General features: G+C 46.8%; 1 protein-coding gene and 1 pseudogene across 1 annotated transcript; both read right to left on the bottom strand.

The window, feature by feature from the left end:
* Window positions 1–7898: 7898 nt before the first annotated feature.
* LOC132781988 (zinc finger protein 135 pseudogene) lies at window positions 7899–25807 on the bottom strand (annotated as a pseudogene).
* On the bottom strand, window positions 15446–25828 carry LOC137095850 (zinc finger protein 420-like). The gene is made up of 2 exons (XM_067463175.1): window positions 25752–25828; window positions 15446–18831 (listed from the first exon to the last, which is right to left on the bottom strand). Exon 2 carries the CDS (start codon window positions 18626–18628, stop codon window positions 16943–16945), a length of 1686 nt encoding a protein of 561 aa, XP_067319276.1. The 5' UTR covers window positions 18629–18831; window positions 25752–25828; the 3' UTR covers window positions 15446–16942.
* Between the last annotated feature and the right edge of the window lie 89 nt (window positions 25829–25917).

Genomic DNA, 25917 nt, shown 5'->3' with positions numbered 1-25917 from the left:
CTGCTGCCGCCCAGGGAGGCGCCTTTCTGCGCAGGCGCGGGCAGGCCTGGCCGTTGGTCCCCACAGACCGGCAGGGGGCGCCGCCGCCGCTTTCTTCAGAGAGAGAGGGAGGGGGAGGGCTGGGCGGGGCTGGGGTCAGTGTGCCCAGTGGGAGTGGGCGGAGGTCTGCCTGCGTGCCCCTAGGTGGGCGGCGAGGGGTGGGGCCGCTTCCAGAGACCCCCAGGGAGGGAGGGAGGGAGGGAGGGAGGGGGGAGGTCCAGGTGCCCGCCCCTCCCTCCCCCCTCCCTCCCCGGGGGTCTCTGGAAGCAGCCCCCCCCCCTCGCCGCCCACCTACAGACACGCAAGCAGAACAAGAGGGGCTGGGCCCCCTCCCTCCCTCTCCCTCCCGCCCGACGTTTCCCCCAAAGCTTCTTCCCTGAGGAAGGCAGCAACGGTCGCCACCCCCCACTGCCCGCCCCCAGGCGCCACCCCCAAAGCTCTCCCGGCAGGAGGGAGGGAGGGAGGCTTCTCTCGTGTCCCCTTGGCGCGGGGAGCTGGACCTGGCAGGCGGGAGCTCCCCCTGCTCTCCCCAGATTGAAGCCTCCGACCTGTCAGTCTGCAGCCCAGCCAAGGAACAGATGAGGATTTGAACGAGACGAGAAATGTTTATTATTCACTGTTGTTTATGTTCCTACATGTACAGTCATGTCCCTTCTTGCTTTGTATCAATGGATGTGTTTTATTCACGGCATCGATTACAGGTGCCAACATGGTATGCCCCCCGCCCCCCCTCCCGGAGTCGCCTTTGGGCTGAGATGGGGGGCGGGACAGAAATCAGGTAAATAAATAAATGGTCCCCCCCCCCCCGGGGGCTCCTCCTGAACCCCACTCGCCCGCCTTTCGTGGGAGTGGTCTACAGCAGGCGCCCTCCGGCTCTGTGGGTCTCCCCCTCCCACGAACCCCAAGGCGCAGGCGCAATGGCCAGGCATTCTGGGAGTGGGGGGCCCAGGCAGCCGGGGGGGGGGGGGGTCCCACAGGAAGGAAGTGCTTCACCAGGCCCCCCGCAGCCCTGACCTGGAGAAGCCCTGCTGGGGGGCACCACGGAGGGAGGGTCTCAGGTTCTAAGGGGTCTTTCCACCCATGAATGGCCTCCAAGCAGCGGCCTCCGCCCACTTCTCTGATCCTCACCTGTGGTCTTACCTGGGCCGCATTTCCCACTTCCAGGCTTGCCTTGCCTTATTTATTATTATTGTTAACTTTATTTATACCCCACAAAATCTCCTGAAGGACTCTCCTGACTGTGAGAGCCGTTCAGCAGTGGAACTCTCTGCCCCGGAGGGAGTGTGGTGGAGCCTCCTCCTTTGGGAGCTTTGAAGCAGAGGCTGGATGGCCATCTGTCAGGGGTGCTTTGAATGCAATATTCCTTCTTCTTGGCAGAATGGGGTTGGACTGGAGGATGGCCCAGGAGTTGGTCTCCTCCCACTCTTGGATTCTAGGATTCCTCCCTCCCTCCCTGCCCAGGTGTTCTGGCAGGTGAAAAGTACAGGAGGACTCCAGGGGCGTGGCCAGGGCTGCCCCCCCCCCGCCCTCTCCGCCCCCTGTGTGGCAAGACCAGGCCCAGAGCTTCCTCTGTGGGCAGGGGGTGGGGTGGGGGGGCAGCCTTGCCAATGTGTGAGAAGTCACGCACCCTTCTCAGTGGTGCCCCCCCCCACACACACACACACATTCCTGCGCTGGGGGCTGCGAGGAGTGTGGTGCGCAGCCACTCTTTCTCATTCTGTATTTAATTTATTACTAATTTATTATTGATGTCCTATATGTATACCCCGCCCTTGTCCCTCCCCCAAAGGGGGGCTCAGGGCAGCCTAACAAAAGTGTCATACGATGCTAGCATCATCAAAACAACCACAGCACAGTCACAATATTAAAAATTCAAACAACAATGAAGACACCTCCATTATGTTGTGGCTCAGCTGCAACCCCGGAGTGTCCCTGGTGAGGATGATGGGACTCAGGCTCACAGCCTGGCTCCAAATGTCCCTGTCCTGATAGGCCGTGAAGAAGGGCCGTTTCCCACAGCAAGGAAGGGGAGTGTGGATACTGAAACTAGCCGGGTGCGGGTGCAGATTGACTCAGAGGAGGAGGACAGTTCTCAGCCTGATAAGAGGAAAGCAGGGAAACAGGCTGACGCTAACGAACAGACTGGCCTTGACGAAAAGGGAACCTTAGATTGGGCTGACCGTTTGGAATTCAGAGTTCGAAGGAGTGTGAGAATAGCTAACAAGAAGGAGGCCAGAGAATAATAATAATAACAATAATAATAATAATAATCTTTATTTGTACCCCGCTCCATCTACCCGAAGAGAAACCCCTTCATGTGTTGCAAAGGGGTATTAAGCCGTGTGTTTGAGCCAAGCCTTGGCCAGAGCAACTTTTCGTTTAGGCCAGAAGCTTGCCTTTGCTTGGCCGGATTATCTTGCAGTGCTTGTGTTCCTGCTTTCAGGACTTGCTTTCATGTTCTCATGGGATTTGGCTTTGCTGGAGCCTTTTTGGATTAAGCTTCAAAGTGCTATTTTGTATTGATCTTTTGGAACATTTACCTTAGTTTTTTGAAACGTCGCCTTTTGTGAAGTCTCGGTCTGCTTATTTCCCTGGAGTTGGACTGTTCTATTCTGCCAAGTTTTAGAATAGGAGCTTAGGATCCCCCACGAGGCCGAGCTCAGTCGGTTCAGCCCATTCTGGCTCAGAGCTTGGCAGAAAGACTTTTTATCCCGTTCTTTGTGGGTCATAGCTTGAAGTTAGTTAGCCAGATAGTGTCTGGTCTGGCCTAGCAATTTGAACAGGCCATCCTTATCCCATATTTGCCAAAGTTTATAGATTTTAGAATAGAGAATATTTGCCTTAGAGTATTTGTAATAAATCCTAGAATCATAGAATCAAGGAGTTGGAAGAGACCTCCTGGGCTATCATCCAGTCCAACCCCATTCTGCCAAGAAGCAGGAACATCGCATTCAAATCACCCGTGACAGATGGCCATCCAGCCACTATTTAAAAGCTTCCAAAGAAGGAGCCTCCACCACACTCTGGGGCAGAGAGTTCCACTGCTGAACGGCTCTCACAGTCAGGAAGTTCTTCCTCATGTTCAGATGGAATCTCCTTTCTTGTAGTTTGAAGCCATTGCTCCATTGCGTCCTCGTCTCCAGGGAAGCAGGAAACAAGCTTGCTCCCTCCTCCTCCCTGTGGCTTCCTCTCACATATTTATACATGGCTCTCATATCTCCTCTCAGCCTTCTCTTCTTCAGGCTAAACATGCCCAGTTCCCTAAGCCGCTCCTCATCAGGCTTGTTCTCCAGACCTTTTATCATTTTAGTCGCCCTCCAATGGACACATTCCAGCTTGTCAATATCTCTCTTGAATTGTGGTGCCCAGAATTGGACAATATTCCAGGTGTGGTCTAACCAAAGTGGAATAGAGCATAGGGAGCAGGACTTCCCTAGATCTAGACACTAGGCTCCTATTGATGCAAGCCAAAATCCCATTGGCTTTTTTTTGCTGCCACATCACATTGTTGGCTCATGTTTAACTTGTTGTCCACAAGGACTCCAAGATCTTTTTCACACGTCTTGCTCTCTAGCCAGGCATCCCCCATTCTGTATCTTTGCATTTTGTTTTTCCTGCGAAAGTGGAGTCTCTTGCATTTGTCACTGTTGAACTTCATTTTGTTAGTTTCGTCCCATCATCTCTCTAATCTGTCAGGATCGTTTTGAATCCTGCTCCTGTCCTCTGGAGTCTTGGCTCTCCCTCCCAATTTGGTGTCGTCTGCAAACTTGATGATCCTGCCTTCTAGCCCTTCATCTAAGAAGTCATGAATGAAGATGTTGAACAGGACCGGGCCCAGGACGGAACCCTGCGGCACTCCACTTGTCACTTCTTTCCAGGATGAAGAGGAAGCATTAGTGAGCACTCTCTGTGTTCGTCCACTTAACCAATTCCAGATCCACCTCACCGTAGTTTTGCCTAGCCCAAAGAATAGATATAGCCATGCATGCATTAGTGTTTATAGATTATAGAATATGCCATAGTTAGTAGTTATATTTACCTCATAGAAATTATAGTTTGTTACCTCGGAGTTTATATTTCACTGTTCTAACACCATCCTAATCAAACTGTACTTTTATACCTTGATTATTCAGTAAACAATTGTTGAATTTAATCTTGTTTGTAGAGTTTATTTTGGGGGAATTACAGTAATTAGGGCATACCGATGGTCACTGGGGAAATAGCCAGACACATTTAGTTTTCTCCTTAATCTTCCCGGTGTGCCATCATACCTTTGCTTTTAAGAACTTTTTCCCCTTTATTGCTTAATAAACTATAAAAACTTCTGGCTGTGTGCAGGTTGGTGTTTTCAGCCGGGTGAATCTACTCTGAGGTGCGACACATTAAAATTGACATCCAAAAAGAACCAGTCTGGCTCAGTCTGACCACCTTGATTAGCATATAATGGCCTGGCAGTGCCTGGAGCAAACTTTTGTTGAGAGGTGATTAGATGTCCTTGTTTGTTTCCTCTCTGTTGATGTACTGTTCTAATTTTAGAGTTTTTTTAATACTGGTAGCCAGATTTTGTTCATTTTCATGGTTTCCTCTTTTCTGTTGAAATTGTCCACATGCTTCTTGTGGATTTCAATGGCTTCTTTGTGTAGTCTGACATGGTGGTTGTGAGAGTGGTCCAGCATTTCTGTCTTCTCAAATAAAATGTTCTCAAATTGCAACAGCACAACAACAGAGAGGAAACAAACAAGGACATCTAATCACCTCTCAAAAAAAGATTGCCCCAGGCACTGTCAGGCCATTATATGCTAATCAAGGTGGTCAGTTGAAACATCCACACCTAGCTCCAGCAGACAAGAGTCCTTTGTCCCACCCTGGTCATTCCACAGATATATAAATCCATTTTCCCAGTTCCAACAGACCTCACTACCTCTGAGGATGCTTGCCATAGATGCAGGCAAAATGTCAGGAGAGAATGCCTCTAGACCTGTGATGGTGAACTTATGACACGCATGTCAGCACTGACACGCATGGCTATTTTTAATGACACGCAGACACATGTGGCCGCATACAGAGAGGTACACCTTATAAGAGCTAATTTAATTCCATCCTTAAATGTGTAAAAGGCTCTACAAATTTAACATCTCCACGTTTGAGCATTGTTCACTCCATAACTCAGCATGGATTATACATTTTTCTTATTTAAACTATAAATATTGCAAAATTATGATTTTTTTTCTTGAAGTGACACCCCACCCAAGTTATGCTCAGGTTTTTGGCGAAATTTGACACACCAAGCTCAAAAGGTTGCCCATCTCTGCAGTCTAGGCCATGGCCATATACAACAACCCAGTGATTCCAGCCATGAAAGCCTTCGACAATACAATAGAGGATGATCAAAACTCATGTAATAACGGAAACACAAAGCTCAAACCCAGAGCCATAGAGGTGGAAAACAATATCCAAACGGACCTTCAGTTTTCCATGAAGCCTGCCTCTTGCCTGCCTTTCCCGTCTCTGATATTTTGACCCTTCCAAATCCCCTTTTTGCAAACATGCTGCTTATTAAGAAAAAGAGACACAGAGCCTTTCACAATACATAATCCTAAGATTGTGCAGTTCCTGGAGTGGCGGCCACAACAAACTGCAAAAAAGAAATTGGAAAAACCACACCCATAAGAGACTCTTACACAGATACGTGAAGGACACGAGCAAATGAACCAACCTGGGTCTAATTGCAAGGACCTCAAAGGGAGTGGACGGCACCCCTTACGATCCCCCCTGCCCCCCCGAGAATGATAATCCTACGCAAGGACACTTCTGCTTTTGGCAACGCTCTTCGAATTCATACATCCGATGGTTGACGTTTGCTCCTCTTGCTGCTGCTGCTGCTGTTGTTGTGAAAAAGTGATAACGAAGTCCCAGTCTTTCTTGAAGTTGGATCAAAGATTTCTCTTTCATCGGCAGAGTCACCATCTTTGATCGATCGTGGATCTCCATCCATCATTCTCCTTGCGGGATAACCATGGTTTCTCCCATCTCGGAGGCTAAACCATGCTTGCCACAGTCATCTAATAACTCTGGGCATCTTCCACATTTTTATTCTAGACAGCTGTCCAACTTTCCTATGTCCTAGTCTCACTGTAAATATAACATTAACCATTTTCATCCTCCCTTTCTGCAAAGGAACCCCAATATGAACCCATCTACACTTGTGCTACGGTGTATTGTTTTTACTGTTTACTGTTATTGCTTAATGTTTTGATTTGCTTTATGGTTTATGTGTATTGTTGTTTTATTGAGGCCTTGGCCTTTGTAAGCCGCATCGAGTCCTTCGGGAGATGCTAGCGGGGTACAAGTAAAGATAATAATAATAATAATAATAATAATGAAAAAATATGGCAACATTGTACTCTCATTTTTCAGCATTAATGAGCATTACCTTTGTGTGTCTTATATCAGAGCTTTCCAAAGGGTATGCCATGGCACACAAGCGTGTTGCCTCTACAGTTACATCTCATGAAACATGGTTCTCCCCCCCCCCCCCCAAAATTGGGAGACTCACAGTAGACGCCCTCCTCTCCATAGACAGTCACCCAATCTCAGCTCAAAAACCTCCAGAGGAGACTCCAGACACCCAGGCAGTCTATATTCACTGGGGTTGGAAGAGGTCCCCAAAGGGCATCTAGTTCATCCCCCTAAAGCCAGCCGGGAAGACATACTCAAAGCACCCGTGGAAGGTTATCCAGCCTCTGTTTACAAACATCCAGAGAAGTTTAATCACTACAGAAGGGGGTGTGTGTGCTAGTATGCTGAAGTTTAGGTTATATTATTATTATTATATTATTATTATTATAACTTTATTTGTACCCCGCTAGCATCTCCTGAAGGATTCGATGCGGCTTACAATAGGCCGAAGCCCAACACAATACAACAATACAACATCTAGCAAATAAAAACAGTTAAGCAGAAAAACAATAACAATGGCAATACAACAAGACATTGTTAAAAACTGAGTCGGCCGAAGTAGGGGTACAAGGTTCTATTATAGCTTTTGTTATTTGCACAATTTGTTGATTGAGTTGCAGTAATTATCACTAAACTAGATAAGTTTTGAATTAAGAAAATAAAATCTGTTGACAACTATGTTTGTGATGAACCACATGGAGCAGCTATAGAGGAAACGACACAAGAATGGTTTATAGGTAAAACAATAACAACAATAATACTTTATTTGTAACCTGCTGTAATGATTCTGACTCACCTTCGAACAACCTTGGAGGACTGGCGTGTGAGCAGCCACTTTGTGGTTCTCAGGGAGCCACAGCACCAGGGTAGAAGCTATTTGCAGGAGAGCAACCAAATTGGCTGGATGCAAATGAGCGGGTGCCAAGGTTTGAAAGATTGGAGAGTCAAGGATGACAGTGGAAGAAGCCTAACTGAACATTTTGGGGAGTTGGTTAGTGAGCTAAGGTCAGGGAGGATGTTAGCTGGAAAGATACTGGGAAAAATTAGTCAGAGGAATAGGTTGAAGATAGTTCAAAATCTGTTTTATGTAGGAATGTAACACTCCTTTTGGAGAAAAGGAAAAGGTTGAATGAAAGTTATACTGAAATGTCATTCTGTAACCACCAAGCTTTTATACCATTGTAACCATTACGCTTTTGCTTCAAAACGCTAAACAAAGCCTCTTTTTCAGTATCTCACCTTCAACTTAAAAAGATCCAAATGGTGGGATAACAAAGTGAAGGTCCACCTGTTGAAGAGCTTTCCTGCTTCGTTTCAACTGGTGGCAGTGGTGGGATAACAAAATAAAGCCCCCCCCCCCCCCCCCGCTTGAAGATTGCTATGTTTTTGTTTCACCTATCTCTCCCAAGAAACTTATAGCTATATATTAATATATTACATTACATTGTATTTATTGAAAAGCATAAATGGGGTTGGTTTAATCTATAATTTGCTAGTTAAACTGAATTACTGTGAGGCAAAAGGATGAATGTCTAAAAAAGTGTGACACTAACATCAAAAGTTTGGAAAGATCTGTCTTGGAGAATCTCTATGGGTCAAATAATATCACTGTTCTCGCCGATGTGAATTCTATGCCTGTGTAGATTTGAGATCTCAGATAAGCTCTTTCAACATGCCATGAGTTTATAGGATTTGTCTTCACGGTGAGTCCTTTGATGTGAATGGAGGTTTGCGCTATGTGTGAAGCTCTGCCCACACTCTAGGCATGCATAGGGTTTCTCCCCAATGTGAGTCCTTTGATGTGAACGTAGACCTGAACTATGAGTGAAGCTCTTTCCACACTCCAGGCATGTATATGGTTTTTCTCCAGTGTGAGTCATTTGATGTGAACGCAAACCTGAACTATGAATGAAGCTTTGTCCACACTCCGGGCATGTATAGGGTTTCTCCCCAGTGTGAGTCCTTTGATGTGAACGTAAACCTGAACTATGAGTGAAGCTCTGTCCACATGCCAAGCATGTATAGGGTTTCTCCCCCGTGTGAGTCCTGTGATGTGAATGTAGATTTGCTCTCTGAGCGAAGCTCTTTCCACACTCCAGACATGTATAGGGTTTCTCCCCAGTATGAGTCCTTTGATGTGAACGTAGACTCGAACTCTGAGTGAAGCTCTGTCCACACTCCAGACATATATAGGGTTTTTCCCCAGTGTGAATCCTTTGATGTAAACGTAGACTTCCATTCTCAGTGAAGCTCTGTCCACAATCCAGGCATTGATAGGGCTTCTCCCCAGTGTGAGTCCTATGATGTGAACGTAGACTTGAAGTATGAGTGAAGCTCTTTCCACACTCCAGGCATGTATAGGGTTTTTCCCCAGTGTGAATTCTTTGATGTGAACGTAGACTTGAACTCTGAGTGAAGCTCTGTCCACACTCCATGCACGTGTAGGGTTTCTCCCCAGTGTGAGTCCTTTGATGCGCATGTAGACCTGAATTATGCGTGAAGCTCTGTCCACACTCCTGACATGTATAGGGTTTTTCCCCAGTGTGAGTCCTTTTATGTGAATGTAGGCATGAACTATGAGTGAAGCTCTGCCCACACTCTAGGCATGTGTAGGGTTTCTCCCCTGTGTGAGTCCTTTGATGTGAACGCAGACTTCCACTCTCCGTGAAGCTCTGTCCACACTCCGGGCATGTATAGGGTTTCTCCCCAGTGTGAGTCCTTTGATGTGAATGTAGATTTGCTCTCAGAGTGAAACTCTTTCCGCACTCCAGACATTTATAAGGTTTCTCCCCAGTGTGAGTCCTTTGATGTGGACGCAGATCTCCACTCTGAGCAAAGCTCTTTCCACACTCCGGGCATGTGTAGGGTTTCTCCCCAGTGTGAGTCCTTTGATGTAAATATAACCCTCCACTGGAAGCGAAGCTCTTTCCACACACAAGGCACTCAAAGGGCTTCTCCCCGGTGTGAATCCTTTCGTGTTGCTGGAGACGATCCCTCCGAGCGAAAGTCTTCCCACACTCCAGGCATTTCAGTGCTTTCTCCTTCATGTCAAGAGTGATATAGCGGTTTGATTGCAATACGGATACTTGGCTCTTCTTTTTTACCCTTCTTATCTGTAAGTAAGGTCAACAATTCAGCAAGATCATCGCCTTGAGGGGATTTCTTCTTCCTATATTATTGGCTTCCTTACTGTACCCAAGAGGCAGCTCCACAGAATCCTCATTTCCCTGGTCAAGAAAGAAGCAAAAGGTCAAGGATGAAAGCCTTCTTTAGCTCCAAGATCCCCCCCCCCCCCGCCCCACCTTTCCCTTCATGGGTCATGTTGAAAAGGGAAATACCAAGAAATGCGGACATCAGGGTCTCAAGCGCATACACAAATACAAGCAAAGGGACTCTCTGATTCTTAAAGAAAAGGGGACAACAGAATCCAGAAGAAGAAAACAAGGGAGGGAAGGAGGAAAAAAAGATTGAAAGATAGAAGCCCCCCCCCCCCCCCGGGGCATTGAGAAGGGCGGGGTACAAATACCATAAATAAATAAATAGAAGACAGAAAGGGGAACTCCTTCCAATATTGTAGCATCACTTTGATTTCATTGGGTTGTACAAAAACATGGCGAGAGGGACGGAAGGCAGGCAGAAAGGAATTGTTCTTTCCAACCTTAAAGGATTCTCCCCTATGAACCATCAAGGCTATTAAGATCTTCCGGGGGGGGGGGGGGGCTGCTCTCGGCCCCACCACCCTTGCAATCACGGTTGGTGGGGACGAGGGACAGGGCCTTCCCGGTGGTGGCTCCCCGGCTTTGGAACTCCCTCCCAGTAGAGATTAGATCTGCTCCCTCCCTCCTGACTTTTAGGAAACTACTAAAAACCTGGCTCTGGAGTGTGGCATTCGAGGACTGAATCTATAACCTCCGTCCACAAGGAAGGGGGATGATGGACTGTGACTATGATGACTATGATTATGACTATGACTGGATTGACGACTTGGCTTAGGTAATTGTGATGACGATGTTTTTATTGTACTCTATTGTACTATTTTGATATGTAATGACGTTGCACTTTGTTGTACTTATATATTACTAGCTGTGCCCTGCCACGCGTTGCTGTGGCCTATAGTAAAACTTATCAAAGTTGAGGTAGATATCTGGACTATTATGAAAGAGAGGTCCCTACTAGGCCTGGGTAACAACGGAAAAAATTGTTTCTAAAATCGATTCGTTTTTTGGGGTTTTTTGTGTTTCGATATTTAAAAGAATTCTGATTTTTTTTAAATAAAAAAAAAGTTCGATATTTACGAAATTTCGTAAATGGTAAAAAAATTACAAAACAATAACGAAACAATAACGAAACAATAACGAATCGATTCGTTAATGGCGGACGCGACCGCGCAATACGCTAAAAAACCTCCAAATGGGACCGGGGGAACTTCTGAAGCTTCCCTCTCCCTCTGTTGTTGACTCTTGGTGTGATATTATAATTTTTTTTCACTAATTAAACAAAAAACAACTATAAAACTTGCCCCAGACATGCGGAAATAATAACGAAACGACCTCAAACCAACAACGAAACGAATACATAACGAAATACGAAGCATTTACGAAACGAATTGAAAAATTCGTTTCGTTTTTAAGTTGCTCCAGAATGGTTCGTTATCGCTTCGTTAACAAAAAAAAATAACGAATTTTTAACGAATTATAAATTAACAAAACGAAACCGCCCAGCCCTAGTCCCTACCTATTCCTTCCCCCTTTTCCTCCCCCTTTCTCTCCTTTCTTCCTTCTCTACCTCTTTCTTTCTTTCCTTCTTTCACTACTTGGTTTCATCCTTCTCTTTCCTTCATTCCCTCCCCCTTTCTTCCTTTGCCTTTCTTTGTACTTATATATTATTGTACTTGCATATATGCTGTAAACCGACCTGAGTCCCTCGTTGAGGTGAGAAGGCCGGTATAGAAAACTTCTAAATAAATAAATAAAGGGCATCATTCACTGGATAATGGGTTCCCCTGAATTACCAGGATGTGCTAAATGCTGAGAGACACAAAAGTTACTGGGCTGCTTACCATCCCAGGTCTGCTTCCTCAGCATCCCAAATTCGATGCCTGCTGCCACCGCATTTCCTGACTTTTCCCAAAGGAATCCTGCAGCCAACCAAGACCCTGCCTCCCCATCCCTCTAATTCAAACCCACATTGAGGCTGGTTCATCACAAAACAATCCTCTGCTGAACCAAGTCCCCTTTGGGCCACTCACTCCCTCGGCCGAACCCCAGGATGGGATGCTGTTGTGGTTCAGCACCAACTTGATGGGAATGGGAGTGAGGAGAGTGCTGGGAATGATAGTGCAGATGTGGGCTCTCAGTTTTCTTCCCATGAATTTAGAGACAGGCAATTTAGAGACAGGTCTGTGTCTTCAATGTTTTCACAAGATTGGAATGTGGGTGATAAGACAGTTGCTGGGAAGCAAGGTCAGACGGTTCCTGGGTTGCAAGGCCGCGCAGGACAGGTGGTGCGAAGGAGTGCGCGGCTGGCAGAGAAGTGTTGACCTCATCTGTGGGAAAACTGCTAGTTAAGGCTTGTTTGATGTTTGCTGTTTTGATGTGTAACGTATAAGTAATCTGCCTGGACATGGATCCTGTGTTAGTTTCAACGTTGCAATATGGCTTGCAGTAGCTCCAGTTCGGGGGCTAGGGATTTAGCAACGGCCTGCTTCATGTAACCTTAAGCTGCTTCCTGGTTTTGGCTTCTTGCTTTGCTTCATGTCTTCTGCTTAAACTCCAAAGGATTATATTGAACTTTTTACCTTGTAACCACTGAATTTTTTACTGCTTTTACTTTGATTGTTTCAATAAACTTCCTACCTCTCAAGATTCGCTGGTTTTGTCAGAGAAAGCAAGGTGAATCTATTCTGAGGCACAACAGATGCCCAGCACGCGCTGCTCCACCCACAATGGCTTTTCCCCTGCCAATCTCTTTCATCTTTGCCCACTTCCTCCTTTCTCCCTTGTCTTCTGTCCAAAGGGAAGATATTCAGCAGTTGAAGGAGAGCCAGAGAAACACACCGTTTTCATCGCTGGGGTAGAAATACCTTTGAACAAGGCATATTTTTAATAATGTTTCTCAACAAGTGTCAGGAGTCAAACACAACAAGGACCAAGTACCAAAAGCACAATAATCCCAATTAAACAGCTCAAGGGAAGATCCCAGGGGCTCACATGTCTTTACACCAATGCACAGAGCATGGGAAATAAACAAGACGAACTCCAACTTTTAGCACAACACCACAAATATGATATCATAGCCATCACTGAAACCTGGTGGGATGACTCCTATCGCTGGAATGTAGACATGGAGGGCTATAACCTCTTTCACAGAAACCGAACAAAGGGGAGAGGAGGCGGAGTAGCCTTATATGTCAAAAACTGTTACGCTGCAGAAGAGATGCAAGACAGCAAACTGGGAAACCAGCTTGAAAATGAACTGGTAGCCAGGGCTTCTCTTTCAAGACCCTGCTACCAACCCAGAAGCCCACTGCCCAGCACTGGGCTCAACCTCCCAGGTCCCCACGATGCCAGGGTCCACCCCCTCGGTGTGACATAGGCTGCCCCTCTGACGGAGGTTGGGCAGGACCCTTTCGGGGGAGGGGGGAGCTTTGGGGCCATTTTTTTTGGCATGGTGAAGTGGGGTCAGACTATGTATTTATTTATGTCTAGTATTTTTATCCTGTCACTTCTCTACCTCTGAAGGGGGACTCAGGACGGGGTGGACCTCAGGGTCCCTTCCGGGGGCAACTCCTCACAACGGCAGTGCCCCAAAACAAGGAGCAGAGACTCACTCCCCTTTCCTGTCCATTCATTCCCTGAACAGCACTTGGACTCATCAGAAGGGAAGAAGGCAAGGAGGGGTGGGCTGCAAAAGGAAACAGTGGGTGGGATGTTCTCTCTAAGTTCTCCATGAGCAGATCCATGCGCCGTATTCCCTGGGGTGGGCTCCGTCACACTTCCTGAGTTCCAGGACACAAGAGGGGGTGAAATCCCATGACTTCAGTGGCAAAACCTAGAAGCAGTCTTGCATTTGCAAGGGAGTCAGTCTGATTTGGGCAGTGGGGAGGAATTGTACTCTAAGGTGTTAAACACCCACACTGTTGCTCTCTGCTATCTTGCTCTATAATGAGGAGAACAAGCCCTATGAGGAGCGGCTTAGGGAACTGGGCATGTTTAGCCTGAAGAAGAGAAGGCTAAGAGGAGATATGATAGCCATGTATAAATATGTGAGAGGAAGCCACAGGGAGGAGGAGGGAGCAAGCTTGTTTTCTGCTTCCCTGGAGACTAGGACACAAGGGAACAATGGCTTCAAACTACAAGAGAGGAGATTCCATCTGAACATGAGGAAGAACTTCCTGACTGTGAGAGCCGTTCAGCAGTGGAACTCTCTGCCCCGGAGGGAGTGTGGTGGAGGCTCCTTCTGTGGAGGCTTTTAACCAGAGGCTGGATGGCCATCTGTCAGGGGTGATTTGAATGCAATATTCCTGCTTCTTGGCAGAATGGGGGTGGACTGGATGATCGCCCAGGAGGTCTCTTCCAACTCTTTGATTCTATGATTTGCAATGGAGTCAATCTGATTTGGGCAGTGAGGAGGAATTGTACTCTAAGGTGTTAAACACCCACACTGTTGCTCTCTGCTATCCTGCTCTATAATGAGGAAAACAAGCTGTAGCTTATCTAGGACGCCCCAACCCTTTCGTAATCTTGTTTACTGGATTTAGCACACAAAAAGTACAGTCATTTTAGTTTACCCCTTTATGATTGGCCAAGCTTTTGAAAAGGTTTTCATTACATTTTGCTCTTTTGCAGCCTACTGCGATTTTCTGCAGAAGGCTACAAAGCTTCAAAGCAATTCCCATTTTATGTATTGTTGAAGGCTTTCATGGCCGAAATCACTGGGTTGTTGTAGGTTTTTTTTCGGACTATATGAGGATGCTTGTCATAGATGCAGGCGAAACGTCAGGAGAGAATGCCTTTAGACCAGTGGTTCTCAACCTTCCTAATGTGCGAGCCCTTAATACAGTCCCTCATGTTGTGGTGACCCCCAACCATAATACTGTTTTCGTTGCTACTTCTTAACAGTCATTTTACTCCTGTTATAAATCATAATGTAAATATCTGATATGCAAGATGTATTTTCATTCACTGGACCAAACTGGGCACAAATACCCAATGCAACCACATGTAAATGCTAGTGGGCTTGGGGGAGGATTGATTTTGTAATTTGGGAGTTGTAGTTGCTGGGATTTATAGTTCACCTATCATCAAAGAGCATTCTGAACTCCACCAGCGATGGATTTGAACCTAATTTGCCCACACAGAACTCCCATGAGCAACAGAAAACACTGGAAGGGTTTGGTGGGTATTGACCTTGAGTTTGGGAGTTGTAGTTCCCCTATATCCACAGAGCACTGTGGACTCATGCAATGGTGGATCTGGACCAAACTTGGCACAAATACTGAATATGCGCAAATGTGAACACTGGTGGAGTCTGGGGAAAATAGATCTTGACATTTGGGAGTTGTAGTTGCTGGGATTTATAGTTCATTACAATCAAAGAACATTCTGAACTCCACCAACTATAGAATTGGCTCAAACTTCCCACATGGAATCCCCGTGACCATCAGAAAATACTGTGTTTTCTGATGGTCTTTGGTGACCCCTCTGACACCCCTTCGCGACCCCCTCAGGGGTCCCGACCCCCAGGTTGAGAAACACTGCTCTAGAACATGGCCATATAGCCTGAAAAAACCTACAACAACCCAATTCCCATTTTTATTATGAATGACAAATTCATGCGTGCTCACACCCATGAAAACTAAAATATCCAATCAGGAGGACCAACTGTATTCAAATGCTGGATTAAAATGAGCAGCAACGAAAACCAGAGACATTCCCAAAGGAGGATCCACTAAAGATTTACTGAGATAGCAAGCAAGATGGTGAGGAGCAATGCAGGATGTTCAAAATCATGTGTATATATTATATTAAACAGAACAGAAATAATGACTGAGGCATAATAATAGAATCCAAAGTCATGTGACCAACATATAGGTGGGAAATGTCATTCAAAGGCAGCTTGAATTAGGAATGAAACCCGTCCGTCTTGGCTAAAACCAGGGCAATTGGCCATTCCGGTCTCAGCGGTTCCAACCCTACGAAGTCGCCCTTCAAGGAACTGGTTTTTATTCAGAAAAAAAGAATCAGTGAAAAAAACAACACAAAAAGAAGCCGAAATGGATCATATAGAATGCAAAACCTATACCACTAATTAACTGGCTATTAGAACAAGCCACAAAACAAAATAAGAAACAAACTCCCAACAGAACACACACCTACACAGACACACACTCACACCAACTACAATAATAAATGTTCAAACCATCATGGGTACAATTCCATGAGCCTCACATTCACAATCCGTGGGCGTTTATCCCTGATTATTCTGCTCCTTTAGATAGTACCATAACTGCACTTCTACTTTGCCCTCATTGCTATTGTGAAAAAGTGCGAAAGAAGTCGCCATATTTCTTGAAGGTGATCAAATAGTTTGTCCATCTTGGCTAGTTCACCAATCACAGCCGTTCATCTTGTGTTGGGATAAGAGGTTCCTCCCATCTCTGAGGACATCTATTCTTGCGACAGTTATCATGTATGGTAGTGCTCTTCCAAATGTTCTTTCTAAATGGTCATTCAGCATCCTTAACAAATAACACTGGTCTCATTGTGACACACAACTTCTTCCAGCAACGTATGTATTTCAGACCAATATTTCTGGGACTTTTTGTAAGGCATCTGATAAACGTCGCAAGCGCGCTTGGTGGGGACACGTGACAGGGCCTTTTCTGTGGCGGCCCCCCGACTTTGGAACGCCCTCCCAAAAGATCTCAGACAGGCCCCCACTCTAGCCGTTTTCAGAAGGAACCTAAAAACTTGGCTGTTCCGTTGTGCCTTCCCAGACTAGGAATCCCCACCCAAGTCCTAGTAGCACCTTAGCATAACAAATTGTCACTGCACATCGCACTTTTAACCCTACGTGCCTCCTGCCATTCAGCACTTTTAACCCTTGTACCCCAGTGCGCCGGCCGAACCAGTTTTTAATAATGTCCTGATGTATTGCCATTGTTGTTATTTTGCTTATTGTTTGATTTGCTTAGTATTGTGGTGTTATGTTATTTTGCTTATTGTTTGATTTGCCTTGTTGTTGTGATGTTATACTTTCTACTGTATTGTGTTTGAGGCTTCGGCCTGTGTAAGCCGCATCGAGTCCTCCGGGAGATGCTAGCGGGGTACAAATAAAGTTAATAATAATAATAATAATAATAATAATAATAATAATAAATAATAAACATTTCCCAATATTTTGCCCATGCTTCAAACCCTAACTAGAGTTGTCTTTGTGCACCCTAGAGAGTCTTCTCAACATGGGTTCTATGATGTGAACGAAGATTTCCACTCTGAGTGAAACTCTTTCCACACTCCAAGCATTTATAGGGTTTCTCCCCAGTGTGAGTCCTTTGATGTGAACGTAGATCTCCACTACCGGTGAAGCTCTTTCCGCACTCCAAGCATGTATAGGGTTTCTCCCCAGTGTGAGTTCTTTCATGCCTCTGTAGCTGCCCACTGTGAGTGAAGCTCTTTCCACACTCAAGACATTTATAGGGCTTCTCCCCAGTGTGAGTTCTTTCATGTCTGTGTAGATGTGGATTCTGAGTGAAGCTCTTTCCACACTCCATGCACGTATAAGGTTTCTGCCCAGTGTGAATTCTTTCGTGAGAACGTAGATCTCCACTCCGAGCAAAGCTCTTTCCACACTCCAAACAAGTATACAATCTCTCCCCAGTGTGAGTTACTTCATGTCTATGCAGATCTCCACTAGATGTGAAGCTCTTTCCACACTCTAGGCAGTTATAGGGTTTCTCCCCAGTGTGTGTTCTTTGATGTTTTCGTAGATGTCCCCTCGCAGCAAACCTCTTTCCACACTCCAAGCATTCATAGGGTTTCTCCCCAGTGTGAGTTCTATGATGTTGATGTAGGCTGCCACTCTCACTGAAGCTCTTTCCACACTCCATGCATTTGTAGGGTTTCTCCCCAGTGTGAGTTTTTTGATGTTTCTGTAGGTATCGCCTGTGAAGAAAGCTCTTTCCACACTCCAGACATTCATAGGGTTTCTCCCCAGTGTGAGTCCTTTGATGTAAACGTAGACTTCCACTCTCAGTGAAGCTCTGCTCGCACTCCAGGCATGTATAGGGTCTCTCCCCAGAGTGAGTTTTTTTATGTGAACACAGACCTCCACTCTGGGAGAAGGTCTTTCCACACTCCAGGCATGTATAGGGTTTCTCCCCAGTGTGAGTTCTTTGATGTTTATGTAGATCTCCACTCCGAGTGAAGCTCTTTCCACACTCCAGACAAGTGTAGAGTTTCTCCCCAGTGTGAGTTCTTTGATGAGAACGTAGACTTCCACTCTCAGTGAAGCTCTTTCCACACTCTATACATGTATAGGGTTTCTCCCCAGTGTGAGTTCTTTGATGTTTATGTAGATTTCCACTATGGGTGAACCTTCTCCCACACTCCAGGCATTCATAGGGTTTCTCCCCAGTGTGAGTTCTTTGATGCTTATTTAGATGATCACGCCGAGTGAAGCTCTGTCCACACTCGAGGCAGGCATAAGGTTTCTCTCCAGTGTGGGTCCTTTGGTGTAAATGTAGATGTCCACTGTGGGCAAAGCTCTTTCCACACTGCAGGCATTGATAAGGTTTCTCTCCAGTGTGGGTTCTATGATGTTGTTGTAGATGATCACTCCGAGTGAAGCTCTTTCCGCACTCCAGGCATGTATAGGGTTTCTCTCCAGTGTGGGTTTTTTGATGTGAATGTAGATTTCCACTCTTACTGAAACTCTTTCCACACTCTATACATGTATAGGGTTTCTCCCCAGTGTGAGTTCTTTGATGTAAATGTAAATTTTGACTCGAAGTAAAGCTCTTCCCACACTCAACACATGTGTAGGGCTTCTCCTCAGAGTGAGTTTCTTCATATAACTGCTGACTAAAGATATTTCCATATCCAATGCATTGATATGCTTTCTCTTCCATGTTGAGAATGAAATGTTAATTTAATTGCAGTAAGGATACTTGATTCCTCTTTTTTCTTTTCTGATCCAAAGTAAATGTCAGAGTTCAGCAAGATCAGAACCTTCTTCCTTGCGGCACATCTGACTTTCACATTTCTTGAACTCCACTACAAACTTGTTGGTTCTTCATGAGGCCAGAGATGGCTCCATACAATCCTCATTTCCCTGGTCAAGAAAGAAGTAGAAGATCAGGAATGAAAGCCAAAAGCTTTATCTACGTCCATCTGAACATGAGGAAGAACTTCCTGACTGTGAGAGCTGTTCAGTAGTGGAACTCTCTGCAGGTGGAGGCTTTTAAACAGAGGCTGGATGGCCATCTGTTGGGGGTGCTTTGAATGCAAATTTCCTGTATCTTGGCAAGAGGTTGGACTGGATGGCCAATGAGGTCTCTTCCAAGTCTGTGATTCTATGATTCCCACAAAGCCATGACATAAAGGTCAAGATGGGACATACAGTTCTTTATACATACTCTAGGGCGGCATACAATTGGGGGTGGGCGGAGGAAACAACTCCCGTCTCGTTATGCCTGAAGAAGGAGACAGAAGAAGGCTTGATCCTTGCAGCCCAGGAGCAAGCCATCCCAACCAAGGCCATTAAGGCCAGGATTGAAAAATCAGGGGATGACTGTGCAAGGAAGCGGATGAAACCATGGACCATCTCCTCAGCTGCTGCAAGAAAATCACACAGACAGACTACAAACAGAGGCACAACTCTGTGGCCCAGGTGATTCACTGGAACGTCTGTCACAAGGCCCACCTGCCAGCAGCAAAAAATTGGTAAAGGGATCATAAACCTGCAAAGGTCGTGGAAAATGAACACGCAAAAATCCTGTGGGACTTTCGAATCCAGATTGGAACACAATACACCAGACATCACGATGGTGAAAAAGAAAAAAGTTTGGATGATTGATGTGGCCATTCCAGGTGAGAGTCGCATTGAGGAAAAACAACAGGAAAAACTCAGCCACTATCAAGACCTCAAAATCGAACTGCAAAGGCTCTGATGGCATCAACCAGTACAGGTGGTCCCAATGGTCATGGGCACACTGGGTGCCATGCCAAAAGATCTCAGCCGGCATTTGGAAACAATACACATTGACGAAATCACAATCTGTCAACTGCAAAAGGCCTCCTGACATGGATCTGCACACATCATTCGAAAATACATCACACAGTCCGAGACGCTTGGGGAGGGTTCAACTTGTGGTTTTGTGATACGAAATCCAGCACAGAGATCTCGTTTGCTGTGACATACTGTGTTTGAGTCAGTAAAATAGTAATAATAATAATAATAATAATAATAATAATAATAATAATACCAGAAACTCCAGAGGCCTTCTGGTCCAACGCCCTTCTCCCATGCAGGAAAAACACAATCAAAGCACCCCCAACAGATGCCATACAGCCTTTCTAATTGTAACAACAACAACAACAACAACATCAGAAACCCATGCAGGAAAAACATAATCAAAGCACCCCCAACAGATGCCTTTCCAGCCTTCGTAACAACAACAGCAACAGCAGCATATAAGAAATCCAGCATGTATCTCACATTTGCTGTGCCATACTGTGTTTCAATAGGTCACGCCTATGTTTAATGCTTCGTATTGTATGTCTCTTGCATTATTTTGCATATGTGGAAACCGCTCTGAGTCCCCTTCGTGAGATAGGGCAATATATAAATAAAGTTATTATTATTACTACTAGCTGTACCTGCCACACGTTGCTGTGGCCAACCTTCCCTCTTTCTCTCCTTCTTTCCCTCCTTCCTTCACTCCCTCTTTCCTTCCTTCCTTCCCATCTTCCTTCCTTCTCTATCTCTTTCCTTCCTTCCCCTTTTTCTTTCTCTTCTCTTTTCTTCTTTTCTTTTTCCGTCTTTCCTTCCCTCCCTCTTTCTCTACATCTACCCTCTTCCTTTGCTCCCTCCTTCCTTCCTTCTTTCCCTTTTTCCTTTCTTCTCTCCTTCCTTCCTTAACTTTCCTTCCTTCCCCTTTCTCTTTCCTTCCCTCTTTCTCTCTTTTCTTCCTTCTCTACCTCTTTCCTTCCTTCCTTCTCTCTTTGCTTCCATGCTTCCTTCCTTTCCTTCCTTCTTTCTTTCCCTCCCTCCCTCTCTCTTTTCTTTCTTTCTTTTCTCCCCTTCCTTCCCTCTTTCTTCCCTTTTTTCTGTATTGTCCTTTAGCTTTTTGTCATTTAGCTTTTTGGGGCTTTTTAAGTCCCTTCTGGTGTGTTTTTCAGTGTTTTTATGAGTGATGGTCACTTGTTGGCCTGAGAGGAGTCTTGTGTCCAAATTTGGTGTCAATTCCCCCCGTGGTTTTTGAGTTAATCTATCCGAACGGATCTCCCTCTACGTCCCACCTCGGAACCTAAGATCCTCTGGGGAGGCCCTGCTCTCGACCCCGCCTCTATCACAAGTGAGGCTGGCGGGGACGAGGAGCAGGGCCTTTTCGGTGGTGGCCCCCCGCCTGTGGAACTCACTCCCCGGGGAGATTAGATCGGCAACGTCCCTTCTTTCATTTAGGAAGAGGTTGAAGACCTGGATGTGGGACCGGGCATTTGGACATTCTGGCAGTTAAAGAAAGACTTGATCACGAGCTGGAACTGGACAAGACGGAATGGATTTACGGAACTCCGAACGCTGAGCTCAGGATTAGCCTACTACCTGTTCTCTGGGGGGAGGGTCCACCCCCCTGCCTGCCACACACACACACCACGCCCTTCTTCACTTCAGGGCCTTCCCACAATGTCACCGGGTTCCTGGTGGGCACCTTCATTCAACCCCGAGGGTCCGACCCTCTGGCCACCCTCTGCCCTTCACCTCATGTCCTGTGGTGCACGTGGAAGCAGACCTAATGCGCATGTGGCTGGTGGGGCTACTGTCCGTGTGAGGCTAGCAGAACCGCCTTGCCAGTCACAGCACACAACACGGGATGCAAGGTGATGGGCAACAGGTGTCCGAAGGGGTGGAGCCATGAAGGTGAAGGGAGTTGCTCCACCAGGAAACTGGCTTTTTTTTTTCAGGCCAGGACCGACTTAAGAAACTGCAAGTTGCTTTTGGTGTGAGACAATTGGCCATCTGCAAGGACACTGCCCAGTGGACACCCAAGATAAGGAGCCCCCGGTGGCGCAGTGGGTTAAACCCTTGTGCCGGCAGGACTGAAGACTGACAGGTCACAGGTTCAAATCTGAGGAGAGTGCGGATGAGCTCCCTCTGTCAGCTCCAGCTCCTCATGCGAAGGGGACATGAGAGAAGCCTCCCACAAGGATGGTAAAACATTAAAAACATCCAAGTGTCTCCTGGGCAATGTCCTTGGAGATGGCCAATTCTCTCACACCAGAAGTGACTTGCAGTTTCTCAAGTCACTCCTGACATGACAAAAAACCAAACCAAACCAAAACCCGGATGTTTTCCCATCCTGTGGGAGGCTTCTCTCATGTCCCCGCATGAGATATATATAAGTATTTATAAGACTGAGACTGAGACCTTGAAGTGACTGGACTGACCTTGAAGGAGCTGGGGGTGGTGACGGCCGACAGGGAGCTCTGGCGTGGGCTGGTCCATGAGGTCACGAAGAGTTGGAGACGACTGAACGAATGAACAACAACACCATAAGACTGAGAGGCTTTGCAGATGATGGAATGATTGTGTTAGAAGAGGGCGTCACATTCCTCTTCACGGAGGGACACGTCATTATTATTGTGGAGAGAAAACTCTTATTATTATTATTATTATTATTATTATTATTATTATTACTAGTATTATTACTACATATACATAATTATAAGCATATTATTATGCATGAGTCCCCTTTGGGGAGATAAAGCTGGGTATAAATAAACATAATAATAATAATAATAATAATAATAATAATAATTTTCTCTCCCCAAAGGAGGCTCAAAGGACCTTACATTAAAAGGATTTCAATACGATTTAATATTCACAAACATTCAAACATTAAAATAGAATTAAACATCAATCATAATTTAAAAATGAACAGTTAAAATCTATAAAATTGATTAAAAATATATTCAGAGCTAAAACCACAGCACCTCCCTGACTTAGAATCCTAGAAGAGTGGGAAGAGACCCCCTCCTGGGCCATCCAGTCCACCCCCATTCTGCCAAGAAGCAGGAATATTGCATTCAAATCACCCCTGACAGATGGCCATCCATCCTCTGTTTCAAAGCTTCCAAAGAAGGAGCCTCCACCACACTCCCTCCGGGGAAGGCAGAGAGTCCCACTGCTGAACGGCTCTCCCAGTCAGGAAGTTCTTCCTCATGTTCAGGTGGAATCTCCTCTCTTGTAGTTTGAAGCCATGGTTCCAGGGTGCCACTCTTGGAAGTCCCCGCAAGGAAGGCCTTCTTCCTCAGTCCCTTTCCCTGCCTTGGGCACCCCAGGCCCCGTCTACTACATGGTCATATCAAGCAGATTTTCTTCTCATGTCAGGAGTGACTTGAGGAACTGCAAGTTCCTCCTGGTGTGAGAGAATTGGCTGTCAGCAGGGACACTGCCCAGGGGACATGGCCCAGAGGCTTTTTGTAGTTTTTCTTTACTGACATACATGAACAACTTACAGTGTAAACAAAACACTAAACGGGGAACATTGTACAAACACAGAACCGCACCACCAAGGCCTGAACAAGCATCCTTTGTATTGTCGAAGGCTTTCATGGCCAGAATCACTGGGTTGTTGTAGTTTTTTTCGGGCTATATGGTCATGTTCTGGAGGCATTCTCTCCTGACGTTTCGCCTGCATCCTCAGAGGTAGTGAGGTCTGTTAGAACTAGGAAAATGAGTTTATATGTCTGTGGAATGACCCGGGTGGGGCAAAGGACTCTTGTCTGCTGGAGCTAGATGGGAATGTTTCTACTGACCAGCTGGATGAGCATTTGATGGCTTGGCAATGCCTGGGGGAATCTTTTGTTGAGAGGTGATTAGATGTGCCTGATTGTTTCCTCTCTGTTGTTGTGCTGTTGTAATTTTAGAGGTTTTTTTAATATTGATAGCCAGATTGTCTTCATTTTCATGGTTTCCTCCTTTCTGTTGAAATTGTCCACATTTAATCACCTCTCAACAAAAGTTTGCTCCAGGCACTGCCAAGCCTTCAAATGCTAATAAAGGTGTTCAATTGAAACATTCCCACCCAGCTCCAGCAGACAAGAGTCCTTTGTCCCACCCGGGTCATTCCACAGATATATAAACCCATTTTCCTACTTCCAACAGACCTCACTACCTCTGAGGATGCTTGCCATAGATGCAGGCGAAACGTCAGAAGAAAATGCCTCTAGCCCGAAAAAACCTACAACAACCCATCCTGCCTTTGCCGTATATTTATAAATTAACAATTAATTGAGCGTCACATCCAAAATCCCTGACCAAAAAGGTTATATTGCCTGAATGTTTTGATGTTTTACCATCCCCTGGGAGGCTTCTCTCATGTTCCTGCATGGGGAGCTGGAGCTGACAGAGGGAGCTCAACCCACTCTCCCCAGATTTGAACCGTTGACCTATTGTTCAGCAGTCCTGCTGGTAGAAGGGTTTAACCCATTGCACTTCTGGGGTCTCTGGGGTCTCTGATATGAAGCAGACCACCCGCTTGATCTGCTTTAAGCGAGGAGGGGCCCTTCCACACCGCCCCCCCATCCCGGAATATCCAGGCAGAAAACCCCACAAATTCTGCTTTGAGTATCTGAGTCCACACTCTGACCATGTGGGATTCTCGGCCTTGATATTCTGGGACATTGGGCTGTGTGGAAGGGCCCTGGGTTATTTGTGTCTACACTGCCCTATAATTCAGTTCAAGGGAGATAACCTGGAACCAGATCCTGGGATACCTACAAAACCCTTTACGGCTCTGGCCCAGCGTACCTGTCCGAACGTATCTCCTTCTATGTCCCACCTCGGAGCTTAAGATCCTCCGGGGAGGCCCTGCTCTCGGCCCCGCCTCTATCACAAGTGAGACCGGTGGGGACGAGGGACAGGGCCTTCTCGGTGGTGGCCCCTCGCCTGTGGAATGTACTCCCTGCGGAAATTAGGTCATCAACATCCCTCCTCTCCTTCAGGAGGAAGTTATAAACCAGGATGTGGGACCAGGCCTTTGGGTAAGCTGGCAGATGGACAAAGACGAGGACGGCCAGAGCAGGAAAGGACAAGGACGATGCTGGGTGGACGATGGAATTATGAATTGGCGAACGTTGACCACAAGATGATTTTATTGCTGTTATTGTATTGATGTGATTGTTTTAAGTAGAGACAATTGTTGATGTTAAATTGTAAATTGTATATTGTACTTTGTGAATGGTTGGGCATCAAATTGTGCCTTTTTTGTAAGCCGCCCTGAGTCGTTCCCCCCCCCCCCCCGGGGGTTGAGAAGGGTGGGGTAGAAGCACCCCAAATAAACAAATAAATACATAAAATACTGAGAGGGGCGGGGGGGGGGGTTAGGGGCCTCGGCCCCCCCGTAGAGCCCTTCCACACAGCCAGAGAACCCAGAAGACCAAGGTAGGCAATCCACGGTGAGTCTCAGGCCTGGGCCAACTTGGACCCTCCCTCCCTCTCTCCCTCCCTCCCTCCAGGTGGACTTCAACTCCCCCAATCCCTCGGGGCCGACCTGCTGTGGTGGGAGTGGGAAGTCCAAAACACCTGGATGAGGTGGGCGGAGTTGGCCCAGGCCAGAGAGACCTGCTTGGGACTGGATGACCTGAGTCCACCCTGCCCTCCCTCCCAGTTCAAAACAAGCCATGGGGGAGGGGGGGTTGTCCAGCTGCGTGGAAAGGGACGGGGTGTCCACAGAGCAGGGCAAGCAAGCCCTCTCCCTCCTCCTCGGCTGGCCCTGGGGCTTTGGGGTAGGTAAGCAGGCAGGTAGGCAAGGGAAGGAAAACCTGGGAAAGGCGGGGGAGGGCGCACGCCACGCCACGCCATGCCTTCCATCCCGGGGCCAACGAAGGAGACCTCCTCGGCGGGCAAAGGCAGGCCGGGGAGAAGGTGCGGGGTTGTCCTCCTTCCCTCCCTGCCGGGGATGGTCCTGGGGGGGCCCACCTCTCCGGCCAGGCCCCGCCCCCTTTCCTCCCCCAAAGGCTGCCGCTTACCTCCTCTCTTCGTCCCTTCCTTCCTTCTCTCCCGAGGCCTCTCCGGGCTCTTTGTGGCCACCGTCTCCTGCTCCTCCCACGCATGACGGAGGGAGGGAGGCGGGATGAGGCGGCCTCCTCCTCTTCGTCCTCCTCCCCCCTGGCCCACCCTCCTCTCTTTTAACCC

Source organism: Anolis sagrei, chromosome 1 (assembly GCF_037176765.1).
Source record: "Anolis sagrei isolate rAnoSag1 chromosome 1, rAnoSag1.mat, whole genome shotgun sequence".
In the NCBI taxonomy this organism is placed as follows: domain Eukaryota; kingdom Metazoa; phylum Chordata; class Lepidosauria; order Squamata; family Dactyloidae; genus Anolis; species Anolis sagrei.
This window is presented reverse-complemented; position numbering and strand designations above follow the sequence as displayed.